This window comes from Tinamus guttatus, unplaced genomic scaffold, assembly GCF_059628265.1.
Source record: "Tinamus guttatus ecotype Peru unplaced genomic scaffold, ASM5962826v1 Tinamus_guttatus_pri_ptg000125l, whole genome shotgun sequence".
Taxonomy (NCBI): domain Eukaryota; kingdom Metazoa; phylum Chordata; class Aves; order Tinamiformes; family Tinamidae; genus Tinamus; species Tinamus guttatus.
Window position 1 is genome coordinate 717,593 of NW_028288659.1, and position 22,362 is coordinate 739,954.

Sequence of the window (22,362 nt, forward strand, 5' to 3'; positions counted from 1 at the left end):
TAATACAACATCTTCCAATTGCTCTGATTAATTATATGGCCTTCCCAGAGGTCTCCCCCTAACAGCAATAAGGCATTCTTGGCAGTTCATTGCAGTGTTTGGGTGGTTCCAGTCATCTGACCTCCACCACAACTCAAAGTTTCCTATTATTTTTCACAAACACACAGCCCATTGTGTCTGTGTTTTGTTGCTTACGCATATATATATATTTGAGAAACTGTTCAGAAAGGTTAAGCCTAAATCCATCAAGTAAAGGCCATAATTAACTTTTAAAACTGCTGAATCAACAGCATCAAAGCTCCTTGAAGTCTGCAGCAGTGAAGGTTATTCCATATAGTGGGAGGTAGCTACTGCCTACAGTCACAGCATTTCCCTTCAATGAAATATTCCCTACTATGTGCAAGTGTGGGATGAGAAGTTTTCCAATTAAAAAAGGAAAAAAATATCCATATTACCTTTTGCCCACATGCTTTATGAACATTCGAGAAGTCTCACAGCATACTGGGGAACAAAAAGGTTAAGAGCTCTTAGGAGAGTGTATGTCTGGCAGCGGGGCTGGGGAGTCTGGACTGCATCACACACCAGGGCTCCAAACGGGGGTTTCAGAAGTGCTCAAATACCTAATAACAAAAGTTGTCTTGCTCTGTCCCTCAGCCAGAGCTCTTTCCCAATCTGTCCATAAACATCACTGTCACTCTGCTGTCTGGTGGTCTACTTACTGATTGCCAGAGCAGGAGCCACGATTTTACCTATTTCTCATTTCTCTTGTCTTGGAAAGGAAGCAGAAAGACAAACAACCCCACTCATTTTGCATAATAGAAGCTTATATAGGAGTCTAAGGGATTTCTGGTTCCATCTTACTCTCTTGTTTAGGCATGTAAAACAAACGCTAAGTCAGGTCTAAGCATAATTTAGGTCACATAAATCAGTAGCCGAGCGTGAACTAAAACCCGAGACACTGACATGGACAGATCCCCGCTCTAGCTGTAATTCTCTTCTGCTCCAGCAATTCTTTCTCATCTAAGATACCTCCAGGACCTTTACTCATTTCCTAATCCATCTCTTCACTGCATTTTTTTTCAGATATTAAACATAAGAAAACATTTTGATTGATAGAGGATAAAATCAGTGCATGCAGTGTCAGGACGGTGGCAATATCGTGAGTCATATTTCCTGCTCTCTCTTCTGACTATCTCTATTTAGACTGGGAACACAAACATATCCAGGGACTCAGTAAAGTTAGTTTTCTAAATATCTTACGATCCTGTTTTAAAAGTAGTTCCTTCTTTCCTTGAACATTAGACTTTTCTTCTACCCCAACTCCCACAGCAGATGGGAAAACTAACATTTAAAAGAATGTATTTTTAATTTGTCCCCCAGATGTGTGCTGGCCATCAGTGTTGCTACTTTACACAGTTCAGAGGCTGCACCAGTGACTTGGGGTTGGTATGAGGGGAAATGATGGGGGAGCAGAAAAGGTTCGTATCATTTTCCTGATCTGGGACTACGAGAAGCCACACAGGACAGAATAAGGAGAATTATGACAGGAGTTGAGAACTGAAATTCTGCTCTGCCAATCATATGCACCTCACCCCTGTGTACACCTCCCCAGCCAAAGCTGCAGCAGCAGAGTTTGCACCTCCTTAAAATGCATCAATTAAAGTGCCTATATGAAAGAGTTCTTGCAGAGCAGTACTGTTGGTGGAGACTACCTAATGCCCCAAAACATCAACAGTTGTAAAAGACAAGGTTTTAAAAAAGCAGAAAACTTAAGAGTGCTTGCAAATGAACGATTATGGCCCTTAGCTCTTCTCTATTGCCAGATAAATACAATTAACCCAAGTGCACCCTGCCAACCTTCTGCTGCTCTCTCAACTTTACAAATAGCCGATATGATGAGGGGAGCCTAGGAAATGGATCCTGCTTCGAGCAGAAAGTGGACCAGAAGGATTTTCTGGCAGTTTGGACTGCTAAAGGGGATTGCTGTGAGAATGGAGAAACCTTCATCTTACTGTACTGCTTTAATAGTGTAGCAAGGCTGCTATGTCAAGGGTTTGTTCACAGAAAAGAAGGCTTTATACTCTATGCTGCTTTTATTCTTCCTACAAGCTATAATGAGGACACACTCTTGAGTACTTTTTTAAGTACATGGAAAATGGAAAGAGGGTAAGAAAAAGCCATAGAGATCAGAAACATAGAGATTTTAAATCAGAAAAAAGACAGGAAAGAAAAAGAGCAAAAGTAGAGGTACAAGCTGCACAAAGTTTGTACAAGCAGAATGCTATTTGACAAGGAGGACAGAAGAAGTGAATGAAGAACTTAAGGAAAGGAGGGATACAAAAGCATCAGGTGAAAAAACAAGTAAAAAATAAAAAAGGTTTGCTTGTTCTTGCTTTTGGTATAAGATCATCTTTGGGAAAACTTTCATGTTTGCTGTTCAGATCAGAAACAGGCCTGCTGTGCTGCTCTTTTAATGTGGCACTAGCTCTATCCACTGTATTTGACAGTAGAGAAAAACATCCACTTCAACACCAGAATGAACATGTATTTGTGAACGAAATGAACAGAAAAGAATGGTTTATGAAAGAGAAAGAATATTACCCTACCAAACAACATATGAAATCATTTTCAGATCTATAATATAATTCTAGTAGCAGAGATATGTTCTTCCTATAATACAAATTCAGTAGTAAGTACTATGTGATGCAGGTTTATCACAGAAACCACTGTTTTATTTAACAGAAGACTAAACAACCATTTTCCTGTGCTATTCCATTGAACTGTTATTGCATGGAGAATCTTACATTCTTCCATTTCCAAACAGATTTCTCTTCTTGAACAAACAATTATAGTATATCAACTATCTGTCATTTAGACAAATGCTATTCCAAAGGCAGTACTAGGAATGAGTTAACCATTTGAACATTTAGGAAAATTGATTTAATTATACAGGCCATTAGATTCTGGAGTAGAGAAAGAAAAGGAATTTTTCACAACAGGAAAATCAATAGGAAAACACTAATAGGCAAGAACTTGCAGTGACTTTTTGTAAAGAAAATACTGGGCAAAATTCTTATGGGATACTTTTTGTATCTATGGCTATGAAGTATATTTTTAATCACTACTGAATAGTGTTTACCAGCAGCAGAAGATGCTATATGTGAAATTTGTCTCTACTAACACTAGACATTTACAAGATAGACAGCCATAGCTCAGCAAGTCACACAGATTCCCGTTACAGTTCACAGAAAAGAAACAAAAATTTTATCATATCTTACACCTAAACCTCTCAGATGGGGATCATTCATCTCACCTTTTAAGCCTAATTTTCAAAAAAAGATACTGCCATTTCCCAGCAGCTTTAGTAGATGCCTTAAATCCAAGAGAAGTGTTCACTCAAGATGCCTCAGTTGGGTAAGGAGCATTCAGTACGCCAACATGACCCTTAAATAATAACTTTTAAAGCTTTTCCAAACCGTTCTGTGTCATAGTTTGTTGATACATGCTCCATGCAAATATCCTTTGCTTCATGATACCACTCCTCCCCTCAGCAGTTAGCAGATATCTATATAAAATTATCTAATACATGTATCTCCTAGAGTAACAATCCAGTAAAAGTGAATTTCCAAGTGCACACATGCATTTCCAAAATACACACTTTGCTTTTCTGAAGACAATTTCTAGGCATAACTGAAAGCAGTGGAGTTATCCTGGTTCACATCACCTGATGAGTTGGTTCTTTATTTCTGTAACGATACTACTCATACCCTTCTGATGATAAAGCTGTGATGAATTTGTTCACAGCACCTATGTCATGGCATATAAATGACCCCTTCTCCTTTCCTCCTACTTCTCTTATCTGTCACAGCCACTGTCACTAGGCAGCCAGGAACTGCAAGAGGTTGGAAGAGGGGAGATGGCACCTGCATACTAAAGGGAGGACTGGAGAGGTGTTGGCATGAGGCATGAAGAAGGCTCATCACTTACTTAGACACTAAAGCACAAGTGAGCAATCTGCATTATGCTTGACCAAAGAAACATGACATACCAGAGAAACTTCCTGAGGCTCCTACTTTCTTTGGTTATTTAGGATTTAAGAATTTATTGGTCAAAGTGCTGGATCTTAAAAAATATATTCACAGGTCACCTTTGAAAAAGCTGCTAAAAGCTAAAAGTCCTCTGAAGAATGTATGGGAGAAGGAAAGGAGAGAGATGATTAATTACTGTCCTGACAGGAAAAACTATGCTGCAGAAGATATGTGACACTTTTAAATATAAGGAGTAGGTAATAAGTTAAATACCACAACTGTAGAAAATAAGAATTCATAGTGGAGTGGGAAATTGCAGTGGTCTCACAATTATTTGTGTTGCATTACAGCAAGGAATAGTTGATGAAATAGATTTTTCCAGTGGTAAGTAATAAATCTTGTAATAATGATAACACTGGGTTTTAAAGATTATCATTAACCGTAGCTTTATGTGAGGGAATCACTGTGCACTTCTGAATGTTAACATCAGCCAAATAAATCTAGTATTTATTTTGCACTTTAAAAAACCTATAAATGCAAATAAACTGGAAGTTGATACTGGCCTTTATAACACTTTTCTCATGGTTGTATCGACATTACCATTCTCCAGCTTTATCTTCCAAGGGCATGCATCTCAGCAGAGTTCAAAGCCTGCAAGTTTTGCACACTGCAGTACAAGACTTGTTCACCTTTATCCAGCAAAGCTCTGCCTTTGCAGAAAATAATTTCCTTATCTCCTCCTTAGCACCCAACATACACAGCCAAGTCTATTCTCCCCTTAGCTCACATATTTCCTTTGACAAATTTGAGCCAAACTGTGAAGCCATTTCCCTTACCTGGTTGCAAACATTGCTCGCAAGGATGAGAAGGTTGCTGCATCTTCCTTCAAAGCCTTCAGTTCATTTCGTAGCTTGGTCATGGTTTCAGTCACCATTGCTTTTTCATTTTCGTATTTATTCTTCAAATTGGCTAATGCCACTTCAGCTGTCTGAAAACACAAAGAGATACACTCATGAGACAATTATTTGATAACAGCTAAGATGCCATGTTCGGATTTGCTTCTGATTTCACAGGAAAAGAATATTAGATTTGAGCCACACTGCACTACTCTCCCCTTACAGGGCTGCTTTTGAACTACACTCCACAAAGCCAGGGAGAGGAGAAAGCAGGTGAAAGCACCAAGCCCATTTCAATACCCTGGGCAACAAATGGAAACCTTCGATCTCTCTACAAAACACTGAGGGCTCAGCCACGTGAGCAATTTCCTACTGCTTAAGTGCACCCGAAGTGCAGCAGCCTGCCACACGGGTACTCCTAACCCATCCCAACCGGGTTACATCGCGTGTTAGACTCAGCTTCTGCAGGTGAGCACGAACGGGGCTTGCTGCCAGCTGAGAATCCCTTTACCTTCCCTTCACAAATTGGCCTTGTGCAAGGTTAGGACCTGACGCCTTCTTGTTGGGTCTGAGCACTGGGAACACCTACCGTTGTGCAAAATTATTTCGGCAGTTTTAAACACTGCAGAGAAAATAAAAAGAAAAAGAAAAAAAAAGGGAAAAAAAGACTTGAATCTTGTATGTTTTAGTCACAAAGTGTAGTATTGTCTTGAATTTATTCAAGATACACATTTTATAGAGGTTTTACACCTACTGCTGCTACGAGACTTACTAAAGACATTTTAAAAAAAATGCTTCCCCTTACATTTTCTCAGGGGGCCTTATTGTTTTTTTGCTGCACAAATGCTGCACAAGATGCTGCAGCATTTCATATAAACAATCACTTTGCCCTGTTGATTTTGTGCATTCTTGAGCCATCAGTAGGGGAGAGAACTGTAGAAAAACATGATTTTAACACAAACAGTAAGGGGACATGACTAAAGAGAATAATGACAAACAGCAGGAAGTCTATTTTAAACTCAGTTTTCTGAAACTCACTAGATTTCACCCTAACAACGACTCATAATAAAAAGCCATATTAACATCTCCTGCTAAAATATAGTTCCATTAATTCGTATCTAGCAAAATAGTACAGTAACGAATTGCAGTACTAAAACAAATTGTATCAAATTTGTCTTCAACTGCAAACCCATCAGCAATGTTTTTCCTGCTTTCACACTATTTTACATAAAGAGAATAGATTTTAAAATTCAGCACTATTTGTAATTGTAAATAGATGAATTTCAATGTCAAATTTGAATTCATCAGCAACACACGGTAAAAAAGCACTTAGCAATATACTCAAATAAATGCAGCTTTTATAAGAGCTAATGACATATGCCTTAATATAATGTAGGATGGGAAACACCATCCTACGCTTTGACTTGCATAAAAGAAGAAGAAAACATCAGCTTCATATCTGTTTCCAGGCATGAGTAAAATACCACAGAGACAAGGGATTAATCATGTTTAATAAAACAACTTTTTCTAAGGAAATAGTAAGCCAAGGGACAAATTTCTTTCAACAAATATGATTAAGTAAGATTTCAGAATCTTCAGGTCGCTAGCCAGGCAAAGGTGATTTATGAGAGCACCACTGGACTCTATAGCTCCAGCTAAATTCTGTTTTGGCTCTAAAGTAAGAATCCAGATGTCTTTGTTTTGCAAGAAAAATACAGCCTACAGTTCCTACATTTATTGTGCTTAGTTTTTGAATATTTCAGTATTTTTCTTAAAAACAAAGGCAGCTAAATTCACGTGAAGTTTTTCCTTGGTTTAAGCATGAGAATGAGTTAAATACACGTACTACCTAATTCCACATTAGAAAAAAGTAGTTTGATCTTTTCAGCAGTGGGATCACATACTCCTTGTAAACCCAGTAAGGTTTTTGTAAGGTAATTGCTAAAACTGCATGCAGGGACTAGATGGAACTAGTTAAGACTTTCCATCTTGTCCCTCCAGTTATTCCTCATAACAGAAATTCTCTCCCTATCTCAAGAGGAAGTGAAGGGCACAATATCCGGTTCTGGAGAATTTCATGAATGATACCTATTTTGCAGAAACTCATCTTTGTGCTTTAACAGGGTAGGGTGATTGAGCAAAACAAACTCTGAGTGATCCACGTGAACTGACTTGTTTACTCTGGCTGCTTTGCAGTACCAGAGAAGAGTCCTGGAAATTCAGAGCAGCAGATTAAGAATTTGGAAATGTTTTATCACTGCTTTTTTTTTTTTTTTCTTTTCCCCTCTGGAGAACAAATGAGAACGTGGTCTTGGTATTCTTAAGTAAGAAAGGATGAAAATAATTAATTACTTCTACTTTCCACGGCTACTGGTAACCTGTACCTGAAAATTACTGTCTAAATACAGACTTGAGATTTTTGTGTTGCTACACTAAAGTTACTCAGTTTAGGACAGAGAGGCTGATTGAAGCAGGTGCCTGCCAGACTTTGAGGATGCCAGTTTACAACACAGTCCAATCAACCCATATTGGTTAGCTGCCATCAAAAAAATAACTACTCAGCACTGCCTTATTCCTACCCTTTTGAACCCTTTGGACTAAACTCACGGTGAGCTCTGATCAAGTGAACTGAAGGTATAGTTTTATGTTGCTCTTCCTGCAGCAACAGCTCTAGTTTAAATTATTCATATTTATTCCCCCTCTCAGCTAACCTGCACAATTGTGCCCACCAAACCATTTCAGTGGCTTTGTCCCATAGCAGTGCCAGGGAATAACCTAGCTTTTAAAAACTTCCTTTCCCCTGCCTCTCAAAAAATAAAAATAAAGTATTTGTTTTATCTCAGGTAATTTCAGAGATCTGGTTTACACTGGAGCCACATCAATCCAGTTTTTTACTGTTTTTACTGAAGCATTTGATTTTAAGCTGTGACCAACTACAAAACTGTATCAGAGGAACTACAGAACACTGCTCCAAATGAAAATGCAACACTTGAGCAATAGGCTTTGAAATGGAGAGAATAATAAAAAGAGGAAAACACACTAAAATGTGTGAACACTCTGCAAAGAGGCAATCAATGCAGGAGGTTGGGCAAGGAGCTAATCACATTCCTGACAGAAGACCAGGTCATGCCCAGGAATTGGAAAAAAAAAAAAAACACCCAGCCACTCACTGAGATGCCCGGAGACAGAATGTATCACTCCCATCATGACTAGCATTTACTGTGTCGAGGAGTCTCCAAGCCTTGCGTGTCTGAAGAGCATGAACTGCTCGAGAGGAGGAGAGCTGAGGGGCACCGTGCTCAGCACCTCTGGCCACACAGACCCAGCCAGAGAGGACCAGAGACACTGCCAGAACCAGTGATGCTCTTTGCATCATCCTCTTTGTCCTTAGAGAGGAGACGGGTACCCAATGCAGGGTCTTAAAGGTTGCTGCCATAATCCTGAAATCCAGGTACAAACCTCATCTGCTCAACAGAGACTTCACGCTCTAAGATGACTTTGTATCTCATTTACTTTACAGTAACAGCGTAAGAAGCAGACCAAGTAAAATTCTTTTGCTGAAAAAACATATAATCCTAAGTACTTCAATTCTTCATGCAATAAAAGCAGAACAGAAGCCCATTCCTTTTGTGCATGAGGTGTACATGGTACTGATCCTTCCACCCAGCTTTGTTTTCCAAGTACTGATTCTGCTGCTTTGGGTTTGTGTAACACGAGGCTTTTTGTTCATAGACCAGGCACTGTATGGCTGAGGTTCTCAAGTGATTTCTCTGCAGATTTTTATGGGCATCTCAGAGGTGCAAGCTGGAGTGAAATCATTACTGAACTGATCCTAAAAGTTATTCTAACATTAAGTTACTAATACTCTGCAATGTAAAACTGCTGCTTGCTTTTGCTCAAAAGCAGTGTTGGCACAGTAGTTAAAACTATGAATAAATGGGTACACTAATCAAAAAAAACAAACAAACAAAAAGAAAACTAAAAAAGAAAGTAAGCAAGCAAGGCAGCAAGATATATGTGCATTGCTATCTTGAGCACTGGCTTGTTCAATAATCCAACTGCCTGTGTTTAGGTTTGCAGCTTCTTAAAGTAAACCTTGGCCCTTTTTTCCTGCATGATAACATTTTGTGTATTTTCTTTCTGGTTCATCTTAGCACTAAAATGCTTATTTAAAAATATTACTACAGAAAAGAATTGTAACAAAATGAAATACTTTATCATCAAGAAAAAAAAAAGCCAAATGCATTAAAATGGGCAAAGGCTTGTCAGCTTCAACAGAAATATACTGTGTGCTGTTGAAGGCTTAAAAGGTGCTAACTGGACTGCCAGACTGACAGGCCCACTGCAACAGATGAAACACAGACTCCTCCAGTGCTTTCTGCAGGCAGGCAATTTATGGTGAGGAGAAATAAATACAACTCCAGGTAGAAATTCAGTCTGCTTTTCTTCTTGCAGTGAATCATTCGCCACCATACCTGGACAGAGAATGTCAGCGCAGGAAGTGAAGTGATTCACCAGGATCAGTGTAAAACAATGTGTTTTAAACACGATACTGCAATATGTGGCGTGGTCACTAGATAGCCTGCGTGTGCTCCTGGACAAGGGTGTGACTTCCTGGCCTGGAACAGAGCCCCAGACCCTGGAATTGCTTCTGCTCTTCCCTTTCAATCTGAACAGCGAGATCCTGTGGGCACACAGGTTCTCCCCACAGCGTCTTCCGCCTCCCTCTCTCCATTCCTCCCTTTCCATTTTGCGGTGCTTCTGATTATGATCATTTTGCTCTGCAATATTATTTCAGCAACAACAAAAACCTCATTGAGGGTGCATGTTGGTCTAGACTGCTAACAAGGCAGTTTTTTTCATGAGAATATTTCTGCAAAACACAGGGTTTGAAATACGGAGGGGAACTCGGCAAGAACAGAAGGCCCCTCCTGACCACTTGCCAGCGCAAAGTGTAACATTCCCCAAAGGCAGGAACATTTCCCACCCGGCAGCAGAGGAAGACTATCTTGAATTAAGGTATGAATGAAGAAAAGTTCTTGTTTCATACTAATATCAGCCTTGTTAGGACCTGAGGAAGGTTTTTAACAAATCAAAATACCTGGTCTTGTGGTTTTACAGAAAATGTGCAAAAAAAACCCATTTGCCCTCACCAGATTCATCTCCGAGGCTAAAACCCACAGAGAAAAACACTTACCAGCCTATGGTTGCTTAAATGTCATCATTTTGGAAGGGAAGAATTAGAGGGGTGACTCATGTTTGACTCATGTTTTTTTGAACATGAAGCGTGGTTAGGATACACCCATGAGTTTGGGTTGGCAGTATTGATGTTAGTGTAATAAAAATGCACCCACCCTCCTGTCTCTGTAACTTTTAATTTTTATTTTCCTTTTATATTATAATGCTTCTTAACTTGAAAGCTTCTGGGTGTTGGTATTTGGTTGCAGGAATGGTATTGCAAGAGTCTAAACACAGTTATACATTTTGCAATATTTATGCTTTTATTCAATAGATAAAAAGTTTAGTTAATATCACCTTCTAACGCAAGAAATTTTTCTTTCCCATTTAAGTGAATATGCTTTAGATGATGTTTTATTTCTGTTAGTAATAAAAAAATATATAGAAGGAGCAAGAGTGAGCTAGATTCTCTTGTAATACTACAAAATAGCTCTATGCTAATGAAAAAAAATCGTTAACTTGGAATCTAAAGTCATATGTATCAAATATATCTTAATATGGCAAATAAATACATATTTACTCAGAACTATTATTGCTTAGCACATACAGCGAGAGATAACATTTAATTAAATTAATAATGACTGTGTACATTCATTACAGTTGTAGGGAAAAATACTCCAATATGTGTTGAAATATTGCTCCATTTTTTAAATCCCTGGTCTAGAAATCCAGTTGAAGATCTAACAACCCAAACTAATTTGTTTTTTTTTCCCAATTTTATTTTTTTTTCCAATTTAAAACTTAAGACGTCAGATTACTTGACTATTGGGAATTTTAACACTGAAACAGGATCATTGCCATCAGATGACAGTAGTCTAATCCGTTAACTGAGATTCATGCCCCCATGTGGTGATGTGTTGCACTTTTCCACATGAAAAAAATTCCGGGCAATCTGGATTGATGACACTTCCCCTGCAGCTTCTTATATTCGCACTTAATTCAGGACATAAAGAGATGCAACAGAGTAAACAAAACCATTTGCATGCTTAAATTTAACTTTTTAAAGTGCTTACAGACCTAGAATCTAAGGGATACTAAGGGCTTGAGAGAATATAGTGTGCAAATAAATTAGTGTGTGCAACTGCACCCCACAAGTGGGTTTGTCTGCAGCTGAGGTACCAGGGCTGCTGGCCCAGGTGTTCTCTTCTGTGCTCGTGTTCCTTACAACAGCAACCCATGTTCAGCGTACCGCAGAGAGCCTCTCCAGAGATGACCCATTCCATTTTCAAGTTTTGCCATTTTTTTTCATTTTGCAGTAAAAATGTATTGTGGCCCTTTTAGAATGTGCTGGAGAATCCAGCTATTTAAATACTATTGACCCTCTAAAGGTAAATCATTTAATCTGCTTAGCAGAAAGCTCTTGCCATTGAAAGGACAGTGAGGTAGTAAGCATCAGGCTGCTTATGGAGCTGTATAGAAGATCTGAGATCTAATCTCAGGTGTCACTGATAACATTACAACTTTGGACAAGTCACCTAATTGGGGATAAGCAATTTGAAAATTAAGTCTAAAATGGGCAAAGATCTACTTTTGTAGAACACTTTTAAGTGTCCAGGTTAAGCAATGTCATATAAATCCAGCACGTCCCATTTCAACAGTTGGTACTTGACAGCTATGCACCCTCTGGAGCCTCTGGCACCTCATGTTCCCACCAAAGCCCCACACACCAGGGTGGATTCTGGACGACCCCTTCCCTGCCCTTCTTCTCTCATCTTGCACTACAGGAAAAGCTCTTCTACCTGTTCCTTTAGGGAATGTTGGGTCAATCATTCAAAGAGCAACGAGGTGTGAGGGAAGAGAGATCTAGGCTTGCCATGATTGAGTGAGAGAGTAAATAATTCCCCAAATTCTTCTGGGAAAGCATGTAAGCAATCAGAGGAAATAAGAGTAATTCTTTGACCAGCTCTTTTACTAGCACCTTACCTGCTTGTTGGCTTTCAGCACTGCCCTCAGGGTTGCTATCTGCTCCCGCTTTGTACTCAGGAGTGATTTCAGTTTCAGAATCTCTTCCATTAAGGCCTCCTTGTCTTTGTCAATCATGGGCGCCAGCTCCCGGGCTGCCGCACGCTGGCGCGACAGCTGCAGTGACCGATCTACAGCCTTCTGCAAGTGCTTGATTTGGTCCCTTATTATGGCATTGAGGTTGTAGATGTTCATCGGCTCTTTGCGAATGTCACTAGTATCGGAGACTGGGGAGGAAGGAGGGGCTGTGATGACAGGAGAAATTGTAGGTGTTTTGGTTGGGCTTTGTTCCTTGCCAGGCTCTGTGCCCTCTTTTGTCACCTGTTCGGTTGGGGTCCTGGCTTCTACTGGTGATGCCATCCCCCTTCTGGTGAGCCGTGGGGAAAGGAGACCTCGAGGGTCATCCGGTCCCTTCAGGCTTCCGCTGCGGGTGACTCTGCTTTGCCTGTAATAGTCCAACATGACCCTGTTTGGTGTCTCGTTGTTGCACAGGCAGACGTGATGGTAGAGCTGAGCCAGCTCCTCGCTAAAGGTCACCAGCTCATCCTGGGCGGTGTTGAGGGTGTTATGGTTTTCGTTTGCTATGCTTGTCATCCTTTGCAGTTCGTTCTCCATGTGGACCATTTTTTCCTGGCTTTCCTTGGTTGATTTCTCCAGGTTTGTCACCTGCTCGTTGTATGTCTGGATCCTGCTCTCATACTTGGCCTTCTCTTCAGTGTAGTTTTCCACATAATTATTATATTTCTCCTTTAAGGCTTTGATTTCAGCTTTAAGGTCAATCACCTCGGTAACTGCTACTTTGTATTTACATTCTAGGATCTCCAAGCCATTAATGTCCACTTCATAGTCATGTGCTTCCTCCCCAGGCTCTCGGCCCTTCTCGCAGTCAATCTCTGCTTTCAGTTCCTTGTTGTTCTGCAGCCCCCTCATGGCATTGACATGCTCCGTGAGCCTGTGGACTCGCTCGTGTTGCTCGGTTAGGGCCCCCTTGGTGTGCTCCAGCTGCGTCTGAGACTCCTGAAGGTTGGCCAGGAGAATGGCCTTCTCTCTTTCCACCTGCAACAGAGTCAAAAAGTAAGAAATTTCATCCTGCCTGCACTTCTCTGCTGAACTCCAAACTCACATCCATCTCTTCCTCTCTTTGTGTACACAGTTTGAGGGCTTCAAAGTCTTCAAGGAGATTTTGAAGTACCTGTACCCTTCAAGCATAAAATTAAGTCCCAGGGATATCCTGATCTTGTAGGGAGTTATACAGTCTCATCCCAAGCTACCATGTGCAATGTCACAAGGTTGTGATTTTCCTACAAAAATCACAAAAGAATTATTTGATGACCAAGCAATTCTGCCTTTTCACCTAAAAGAGCATGATAATCTTGAATTTATTAGATCAGTTATTCTCTGAATTTTGGTAGGCAGAAACTACAATAATAGCAACTATCTCATGTTATACTAAAACATGCACATTTGTCAATGGAGCTTGAATTTACATTTTCCACTCATTCAAAATCTTTAATTATATATTTGGGCTGTTGCAAATACTCATAAAGGAGTGCTTGATTACTGAATGCAAATGCAATAAACAAATGTCTGCCTACATTTCCACAGATGAGATTAAATTGCCACCACATGTGAGCACACAGGCTGGGACACTGAGCACACGCAGCTTCCAGGACTCCCCTTCTCCAACATTTAACTATATGCAAAATCCATCCTTTAAGGGCAAGGGAGAAAAAGCTGTATTTGGGGTATAATCAACAAACTAACAAACCACTGCATCTGATGTGATAAATCCCCACTGAAAACTGAGTTTTGCACAGCAGATGTCATGGAGAACTCCTCTAGCTGTTTAATGAACAGCATCTTAAATCAAGTGAGCAAGAAGAACTGTTTTAAGTGCTGTACAGATACTTGCAGGTAATACTCCTGAAAAATTTAATGCAATATGCTTTTTTTTCTGTACCTTTGACCAGTTCTGAACTGGGAACCAGAGGAGGGCAAAAAAATATAGGATCCTTCTTGTTTTCATGGCTTTTGCAGCAGGATCAGGGTGTCTGTGGAAATCCTGAGCTCAGGTTTATTGCTCTCTCTCTCCCACGATTGCAATAGCTCAGCCCTGTGTTCACACATGCAGTGAAACTGGCACTTCCACAATTCCTTTATGAGCAACTGAATTACTAATTCACAGAAATCAAAGCTGTCAGTAGAGAAAAATCCTTTAAAAAAAGATTTCCTTTGCTATCAGCATCTCCCCAGGTAGTGATGGGAAGACTCAAATCGGCCATCATGAAACTTGCCAAAGGGGAAAAAAAAAAGTCTTTTAGAGACGTAAGAGAATATTAATGCGTCTCAGAAAATCTTCCAGCAGTAGTTCAAACTCCTGTTATCTCATAACTTGGAAGCCAGTGGCTGCTGCTGAAACGTATTACAGTACTAAAGCATACACTGATCCCCTCATTTTATAGACAGGCTTTCAAAACATGACTTTTATTAGAACCTTTATCACTTGCAGCCACCAAATCCTAGGAGCAAAAATAGAAACCATGTTAAAAACCTTTAAAAAATCGGCCTAGTTTTCTAATGTACAGGTGACTGATGACTTAAGAAGAACAAACAGGGTCAAACTTCATCATTATTTAACGATTTAGGAAAAGTCTGACTCTTTAGATAGAGAATGCTCTATTCTAGGTCCTACATAACCTGTGCTGCAATGTGGAAGAGGACAGCCAAGGGCCACGAGCATAGCGGTACCTTCCTCTGACATTATTCCCTGGTTGCTGTCCCAGTTTCCCTCTCTTCCCAGTTGCTGCTCACTCACAGCATCAGCCCACTCTTTCTGAATTTTGTTTATTAACAGAAAGTCCAAAATAGCTCAACCTTCCTCTCTGCCAAGACCAACCTGTCAAAAGGCGACTGCTCTCCACAGAACTCTCTGTCAGTCCTGTCCCAGGGAGCCCTGGACAGTTATTCAGCAAAAGATTTTTCACTAGCTCTCCCTGTTTTTCAGGGACCGGTCTCCCCAGTGTCTATTCTCCATGGAAACTTTCAGCTGAACTACAGCTGTTAGCACCTAGTGCAGCAGGCTTGGGTGTTAACTGCATTATTCTCAATATATTCTGCGTTATATGAAAACATTTATTCTTTCAGCCTGGTAAGGTAGGTTAAACCTGTGCAAAGAAATCCAAGTTCCAGTTCATTTAAAGCACCATATCACCTTATGACTGATGTGATATGTATAATAATGCTCTATTGCACACCAAAGGCGGATGGTTTTTTATTGCACAGTGGGTATGCCCCAAGCCTTGGCAGCACGCAAATAAAAGTTGACTCTACTAGTCTAGAAACAATATAGAGTTTACAGCCAGAGCACCGTTCCTTTGACACAGCAAGCTGGTGTTAAAGAAACAGGAGCTTCTTAAGCAGAGATTGCTTAAAAGGTTGGGCAAAATCGACCCCGACAGATTATTGATCTCAGCTGTACCATGAGGAATATTATAACAAAACTAACAGGAATCCATATGATGATTTCTTTCTCTGCTGAACACAAATGGGCTCTGGAAGAAATACTTATTTTCAGTGATTTGGCCTGGTATAATAGACAAAGAGCTTAAAAAGAAAGGATTCTTCCAGAGAAAAGATCCAACATCTAAAACCCCTACAACAACTTGGATAGTAGGTAAAATGAAATACATATACATGCTGACTTTTACCTATCATAGTCCAGTAATAATGGATGAAGCTGATCTGCTTCTGTTTGAAGGTATAAATATGTGCTTCTATTTTCAAGAGGTTAAAAAAAAAAAAAAAAAGATCAAACTGAGCCCTGAGGACACCATCTGAATACTAACGATTCTCTGCTGGGTTTAAGTACAGTAACTATATTTCTTGTTCTAGACGATGCTGTGTCTTATTTTCACCCATAGCAAACTTTGGGGAGTAAGCTGTTATTTTTGGTGCATCCTTCAAGGATTTCAGTTTGGGGAGATATCCTCGATTTGTTCTATAGTTTGCAATTATGGGAATCAATTTAACCATTGCTATTTATCACACTCCTCCACACCACTTTTATTAATATGAGTAGATCAGCAAACAGTTCCTGCTGAGGAATACTCCAAGTGAACAGGAATTTCACTTCAAGGGCCCTGAATCTCAGTCTTAATTTTTATTTGTCAGAGGATATTAGACCTCTGCAGAAGAGAATCTACACTACTTTTTTTTTTTTCAAGTTAATTTAATTTAACTTTTCCAAATAGGACAGTGAGGATGTTGGCCTCAAGAATAAGGAAAATACCATGAAAGGAAACAAAGGCTCTAAAAATGAGATGACCAAGACATATAAATATAAAATATTTATAATATAAATAATATTTATAATACAAAAATATTTCCTGAGAGATATACAGTTTCTTCAGCAATTCTGCTACAGTCTCTGCAAAGAAAACTGGAGGATACATACCAGCTGTTGAGATGTAACAAACACATTGTAAAAACCACAACTAAAGAGAGAAGATCCAAATTTGCTTAATTACTTTTTGTCAGCTTGAACCCAATTAAATCCCCAAATCTACTATGCAGAAAAATCTTAGAGGAAATTTTTGCATTAAATTTGTGTGACCCCAGCTGAGTTCATATAACTAAATAGAGATGCCCACTTAAAAAAGTTGCATATCAGTGTTTTGCAGTAAGCTTTTTCAGGATCTAAAGAAATAATATTTCTTATTTGGGTATATTCTTTCTTATTTAGACCTTTTACCATGACTTGCACACTAAGCAATTGTATCAGCTATTTGCGTGACGTTGTCGTGGCGTGACAAAGCCAGGAGACCAAGAAACAGCTTTATTCCTTTTCTAGGGCACTACAGTCCTATGACAATCAGTTTGTGGTGAGCCCCTTTTAAAATGTTCTCTGCTAGTATTTATTAAGAACGTTCCTCTCCTTTTGTTCTCTTTTGAAGGTTGGCCAAGCCAAATCCTGTTCCAACTCAAGTTAATGGCAAAAACTTCCTCTGATTTGCAGGGAGGTCATAACTGAATCTGTCTATATGTCAGTGCTTTTTTCAGATAAGTTGGTCACACCAAAGAGTGCTCTGCTGCATTTGCAATCTCAGGTACATTGTCTGTTAATATGTCTGGAAAATGACACCAAAATCCCACCACTGGCAACTACACTATCTCAGTTCCTTTCTCTTCTTCCCACTAACGTTAGCTCAGATCACACTGTTTTCACTCACAGATGTTCCCTTTCTAGAGGTATTTCAAGCAAAATCAAGACATGAAGAAATATCGAAGTAGAGAGCAGAGAATAGAACATATAGTCAAGAATGTCACTGGGGGAAATCAAAGTCATGGCAAAAGCTGGTATTGGACTCCATGAGATGTGTGTCTGATCAGGACATTAAGTTAAAACTCTTACCTGCATGAGCTGCTGCTTCAGCTTCTGTATTTCTGATATGTTGAGCTCACTGAAGAGATCTGACACTGGATGCAGAGATTCCCCTTTCCTGACTGCGGGAGTTCGGAAGTCACCGTTGAGTTTCACGAGAGGCCCGTGGATATGTCCGTTCATTTTGTCATCATTGTTGGGTTCACTCCCATCCTCTGCAAATTTTAATCCATCTACTGATATATTAATATGGTTATTATACATACTATCATTGAGGTTGATATACTGGGAGAGTTCCTTCCTCAAATTGTTCTTTTGCTCTCTTTCATTTTTTAAAGTTTCCAGGGCTTCCTCCAGCTGATGCTCAGCAATCTCCTTCAACCGGATGGCATCTTCTAGCTGACTATTAAGCAACACTGTCTCCTCCTCAAAGCGTTTAATCTCATGCTTTAAGCCTTCATATTCAACCTGAATTAGACAAGACAAAGAACATTCATAATACTAAAACTTGAGTCATGAAAACCTGCCATTCACTAGCCTTATTGAAATAGGCGCTGTAAAAAAAAAAAAAAAAAAAAAAGAGAGAGAGAGAGATACCAGGCCTGCAGCTGCAAAAACAGGCCACATACATAGAAAATGCAAGGGGTTAAGTGCTGTACTGCTCATTATTCCAGGAGGTGAGAACCAAGGAATAAATCCCCATTTCCAATTAGTTTATCAGAATAAGCAATGTATTTCATGGAAAGAAGGCTATTTAGAAGCAGGTATCCTGGTAATCAGAGATTAATTGTGAGCTTCCCTATGCAGTGTTGGTATATCATTATATGTATTGATCTTAACTTAATATAGCTTGAGCCAGTATTCTGAAGGTGACTGTAATCTTCACATCTATATTCTTATCGGATGTAAGTCACTTCACGCATGGATACTCTTTAAGTATCTTGGTGTCTTAGTAGTGTTGAGATCTACAGATGCAAGGTACAAAAGTCTTAGAAGAGCCCAACTTCTCCATACATATCACACAAGCTTCTCCATCATTTGAGAAACATTTTATTTGAAAAAGGAAATAGCAGAGTAATCACACAACAAATTTAAACTACAAGATGCTCCAAATTCTCAGAGATTTTAAAAATACTAGGGAAATGTAATAAATAGGTTGTTCGGCACCCAGGGCTAGAACTTTGGGGCTGCATGCCGTTTTCAAGCACTTGCTGAAATGCTTTCCCTAGTGAACTGGTCAGGTTTGGAGGGACTAAATGGTCTCTCACCTTCCCAGAGCACAGGCATCCAGCTGGGCAGCATTTTCAATATATTTATTGGCAGTGCGTGTGGAAGAAAACAACTGCTTCTACTCTGTTCTGTGATGGCAGCTCCCATTTTTATAGGAGATAAGTGCAAACCTCTGTGCTGCACCTAACACAAAACAACGCACAGGGAAACCAGTCTAGCTATAAACCAGGTGCTCAGCAACATCCAGAGGCTGCAAGAGACCCTGCTGCAGAACATGTCACCTTGCTCCTTCTCCACTGCTAGAAAATCCCACAGCTATCTCATAGAAAAGGAAGATCCTTGCCTATAATGGTTACATGTCCATTCCTGACCAGGTCTCACAGGAGAAATGATTACACTTTGATTTTTAATTTAATTATATCCATGTAACTTATCCATATTATCATTTCTGAATGGAAAATTTCCCACTATCAGAAGAAATTTTGCAGACGTTTCGTGAAAGAGAAAATGAAATGCTGATCTTTCATGCTTTTATAAAAATCTTCTAATTCTACATTTGTAATAAATTCATATGCATTACTATCTTCAATTTTAAAGCATAGTCTCATGTATTTTTCAGTTGACATTGATATTTATAGATGTACGTGTATTTTAAATGAACTGGTAAAAACAGAAACATCAGCTATTCCTTTTGGAGGAGAATGTTTATCAACCTGTCAAAAGTCTTGTACTTGTTAGTCTTTGGAAAGCAAACTTAAAAACTGAAGCACTAATCTTCAAATTCAGAGAACTGAAAAGAATCAAATAACAAACAAAGAAAGAAAGCTCATAAGTCATATTGGGAAATCTTAAAAAAAAAAAAAAAGAAAAATAAATGGTATTTTAAAATCTTTGTTTAGAAACTTGAAATCTTTTTTGTCTGGAGATGTCCATCTAGAACATTACAAAATTCAACCTTGTAGCTACATTTATAACTTGAGGACACGAAAGTACCTAACTTCTTCCATTTAAACTCTGCATGAAAACAAGAGGTTGGTATCATTCATATGGTAACCATCTCATGAATTCTTGCTTCCTAAAGTTACAAGAAAAAATGTTACAGAAAAGCCCAACACAGATAATCATAGCTTATCATTAAGACTTTTATATGTATGTATAAAGTATAATTAATAAGATTCATAGTTTTATCATTTAGAGTATTAGAAAATAAAATGCTCTTTAAATTTTCTGTTGTAGGTCAACACTATTTTAGGAACTACAAGAACATGGAAATGTGACAGAAAATGACTGATTTTTTAAGTGATTCAAAATGTGGCAATGCTTCTTTTTTTCCACACACAGCTGGTATTCAGATGCATTATGAATGAAATACTATGACAGACAGTGGTGCAAACATTTGCAACAGATTTTCTCCAGGTAGAAACTAGGGCAGTCCAAAAAGGAGTCTTTAATTTTTTTCCTATGATGTGAAAATGCCCCCTGCGAGGCTTGTGAGGAAAAAATACATACCTTAAAGGGAGAATTTGCTGGCTTGATAAATAGCTCTGACACAAAGTGATCTGCTAGAAATTCACTTTCTGTGATGCAAAAGCCCTGACATCTTTATAAGCAAATAAATGATGAGCCAGTTTCTACTACCTGCATATTCCCCTATTGCACTGCTTCATGGTTCTAAATCGTTCAATCTCATTTGTGCTAGAAGTGTAAAATATAAGCCAAGAAGGATAAAATAGTACTGTACATTCCTACAGAGCAAGATACATTTTGTTAGCAGGCTCCCATTAGAAACTGTAACCATCTTAGATATTTATTTTTATGTTATAAATATTTATTGTATTTATTTTTGATAAATGCCCTAACTGAACCATTCAGTAGCTCGGGACATAAGACCGGGACTACAAAGCAGTGCTACAACGTGTTAGAAGTGCAGGAATCGGTGTTATGCAGTATAATCTCACAGAGGCATCTACAAAATAAAGCTGGTTTCCTCATCCAGCTGGGATACTTACTTCTTTATCCTGGCAAATTAACTTTTCTGACATGAGAACAAATCCCTTCTGTTCAGTTTAAAGGGCAACTGTGTTCTTGCCCACTTCCTCGGCAGCGTTTACGTCCGGGGGCAAAGGAAGCCCTGCTTTTGCAAGCGGGAGAGCACAGAGCCAGCTCGTACCTCGGGGCTCCTCGGGGCACACTCTGCACCGCAGGGTGCAGGACAGGGCTTGCTCTCAGCTGCAAACTGCTGCAGCGTGGGAGACAACCCAGGAGCACTTGACATCCCTTCTTCTGTTTTCAAAGCTTGCCAAACTTGCAGGTTGGCACTGCTGAGGAGAGAGCATTACCAGGAGGAGAGGAAAAGCAGAGGAAATGGTGCAGGAAACAAAAACAACCAGCTTAACTCTGGGGTTAGGCACTGAGTTCAGTGTGTAAGGAGAGGAAAAGCAGAAAGTGAAAAGCCACATTTCCTGCTCATTTCCAATAATTATTCTGCTCTTACAGATCTCTGCATGGATGTATGCAATCGAGATTTTCCTAAAAATGAGGAAATGCCTCTCCTTTTCTCAAAAACGGCCAATAACGTTGTTACAGAATAAATGTTTATAAAAAAGAAAGAAAACATACAAACTTCTATCAAAGTGCTCTGCTAGATCATATTATGGAAATTTGAGAAAATGTTGTCACTTTTCATCATAGCCCCTAGACTCTTTTGATGCTTACTTGATTCTGTTTCAGCGTGGACACCAGTTTCTGTAAAGTGATATTTTCTTCTTCAAGCTCCGTGTAGTCCTGTAGAAGTCTCGCCTCCCGAAACTTGTACTCTCGAATTTCATCTTTCATTCGTATCCTCTGTAGTTCCACCATTTCGTTATTCTGAGGAGAGAAAATGCAAATACGTTACCATTCAATCAGGGCCACTTCAGTGATAAGCACTTCCCGTAGAAAAGGCCACAAAAATGAATCCTCAAATTGAAATGATTTAACAGTGCATGATGAAACAACATCATATTTTTATTTCAGGCAAAACTGTAACTTTGGGTGTACACTGGCAATGTCCAAATGAGAACACACGATAAGGAAGTTCCGGTTCCAAGATTTGATGCTTATCAAAATGGAAAACCTGGCAGGGCTTCATCACCTTATTAATTTTATTTGCCATCTGACATGGTTGTGTCCAAACACAGTCACCTCCTTTTTTCCACACTATCTACATTTGCCCCGAAGAGTAGTGACTAATGGCATCTGTTCTGCAATGACATCTGTTACGGAGCAGGGCACACTCACATGTTTGGACCAGCTAGTATTAAAGAGAAACATCGGGGTGTGTGGTGGGAGGGAACCTTGCCATGCAGACTGCTGCAAAGCACCCTTTGAAAAAAAACAGAAAAACTCATAGCTCTCTGGAGCTCACCAGCTGGTAAAGGCGCAGAAAATGTAAACTCAAGGTGCCTGAGAATACACAAGGTCATTGCTTTAATTTTCCCGTTAGCAAACGCAGTTCCCACATAACCTTATGAGAAAGGTCACGAGGGATGAATTTCACCTAAAACCACTTCCACCATATTCCTGGTGTGTCTGATTTTTTTTACATGAAGATTCTGGCCATTCCAGAAAGACCCAGGTCTTCCTGGAA

The 22,362-nt window shown here is 39.4% G+C and overlaps 1 protein-coding gene across 4 annotated transcripts in view; it reads right to left on the reverse strand.

Moving 5' to 3' along the window:
- The window catches only part of BICD1 (BICD cargo adaptor 1), a 170,001-nt gene that overhangs the window by 24,066 nt on the left and 123,573 nt on the right, over positions 1-22,362 (reverse strand). For 2 of the 4 annotated variants that reach the window (XM_088521554.1, XM_088521557.1), the window contains exons 3-6: positions 21,450-21,602; positions 17,535-17,972; positions 12,086-13,180; positions 4,865-5,016 (exon numbers count right to left, since the gene is read on the reverse strand). In XM_088521554.1, the coding sequence (XP_088377680.1) occupies positions 4,865-5,016; positions 12,086-13,180; positions 17,535-17,972; positions 21,450-21,602 (1,838 nt within the window). Of the gene's footprint in view, positions 1-4,864; positions 5,017-12,085; positions 13,181-17,534; positions 18,006-21,449; positions 21,603-22,362 lie in introns of all 4 variants that reach the window. The other 2 variants (XM_088521553.1, XM_088521556.1) reach the window with 1 other exon arrangement.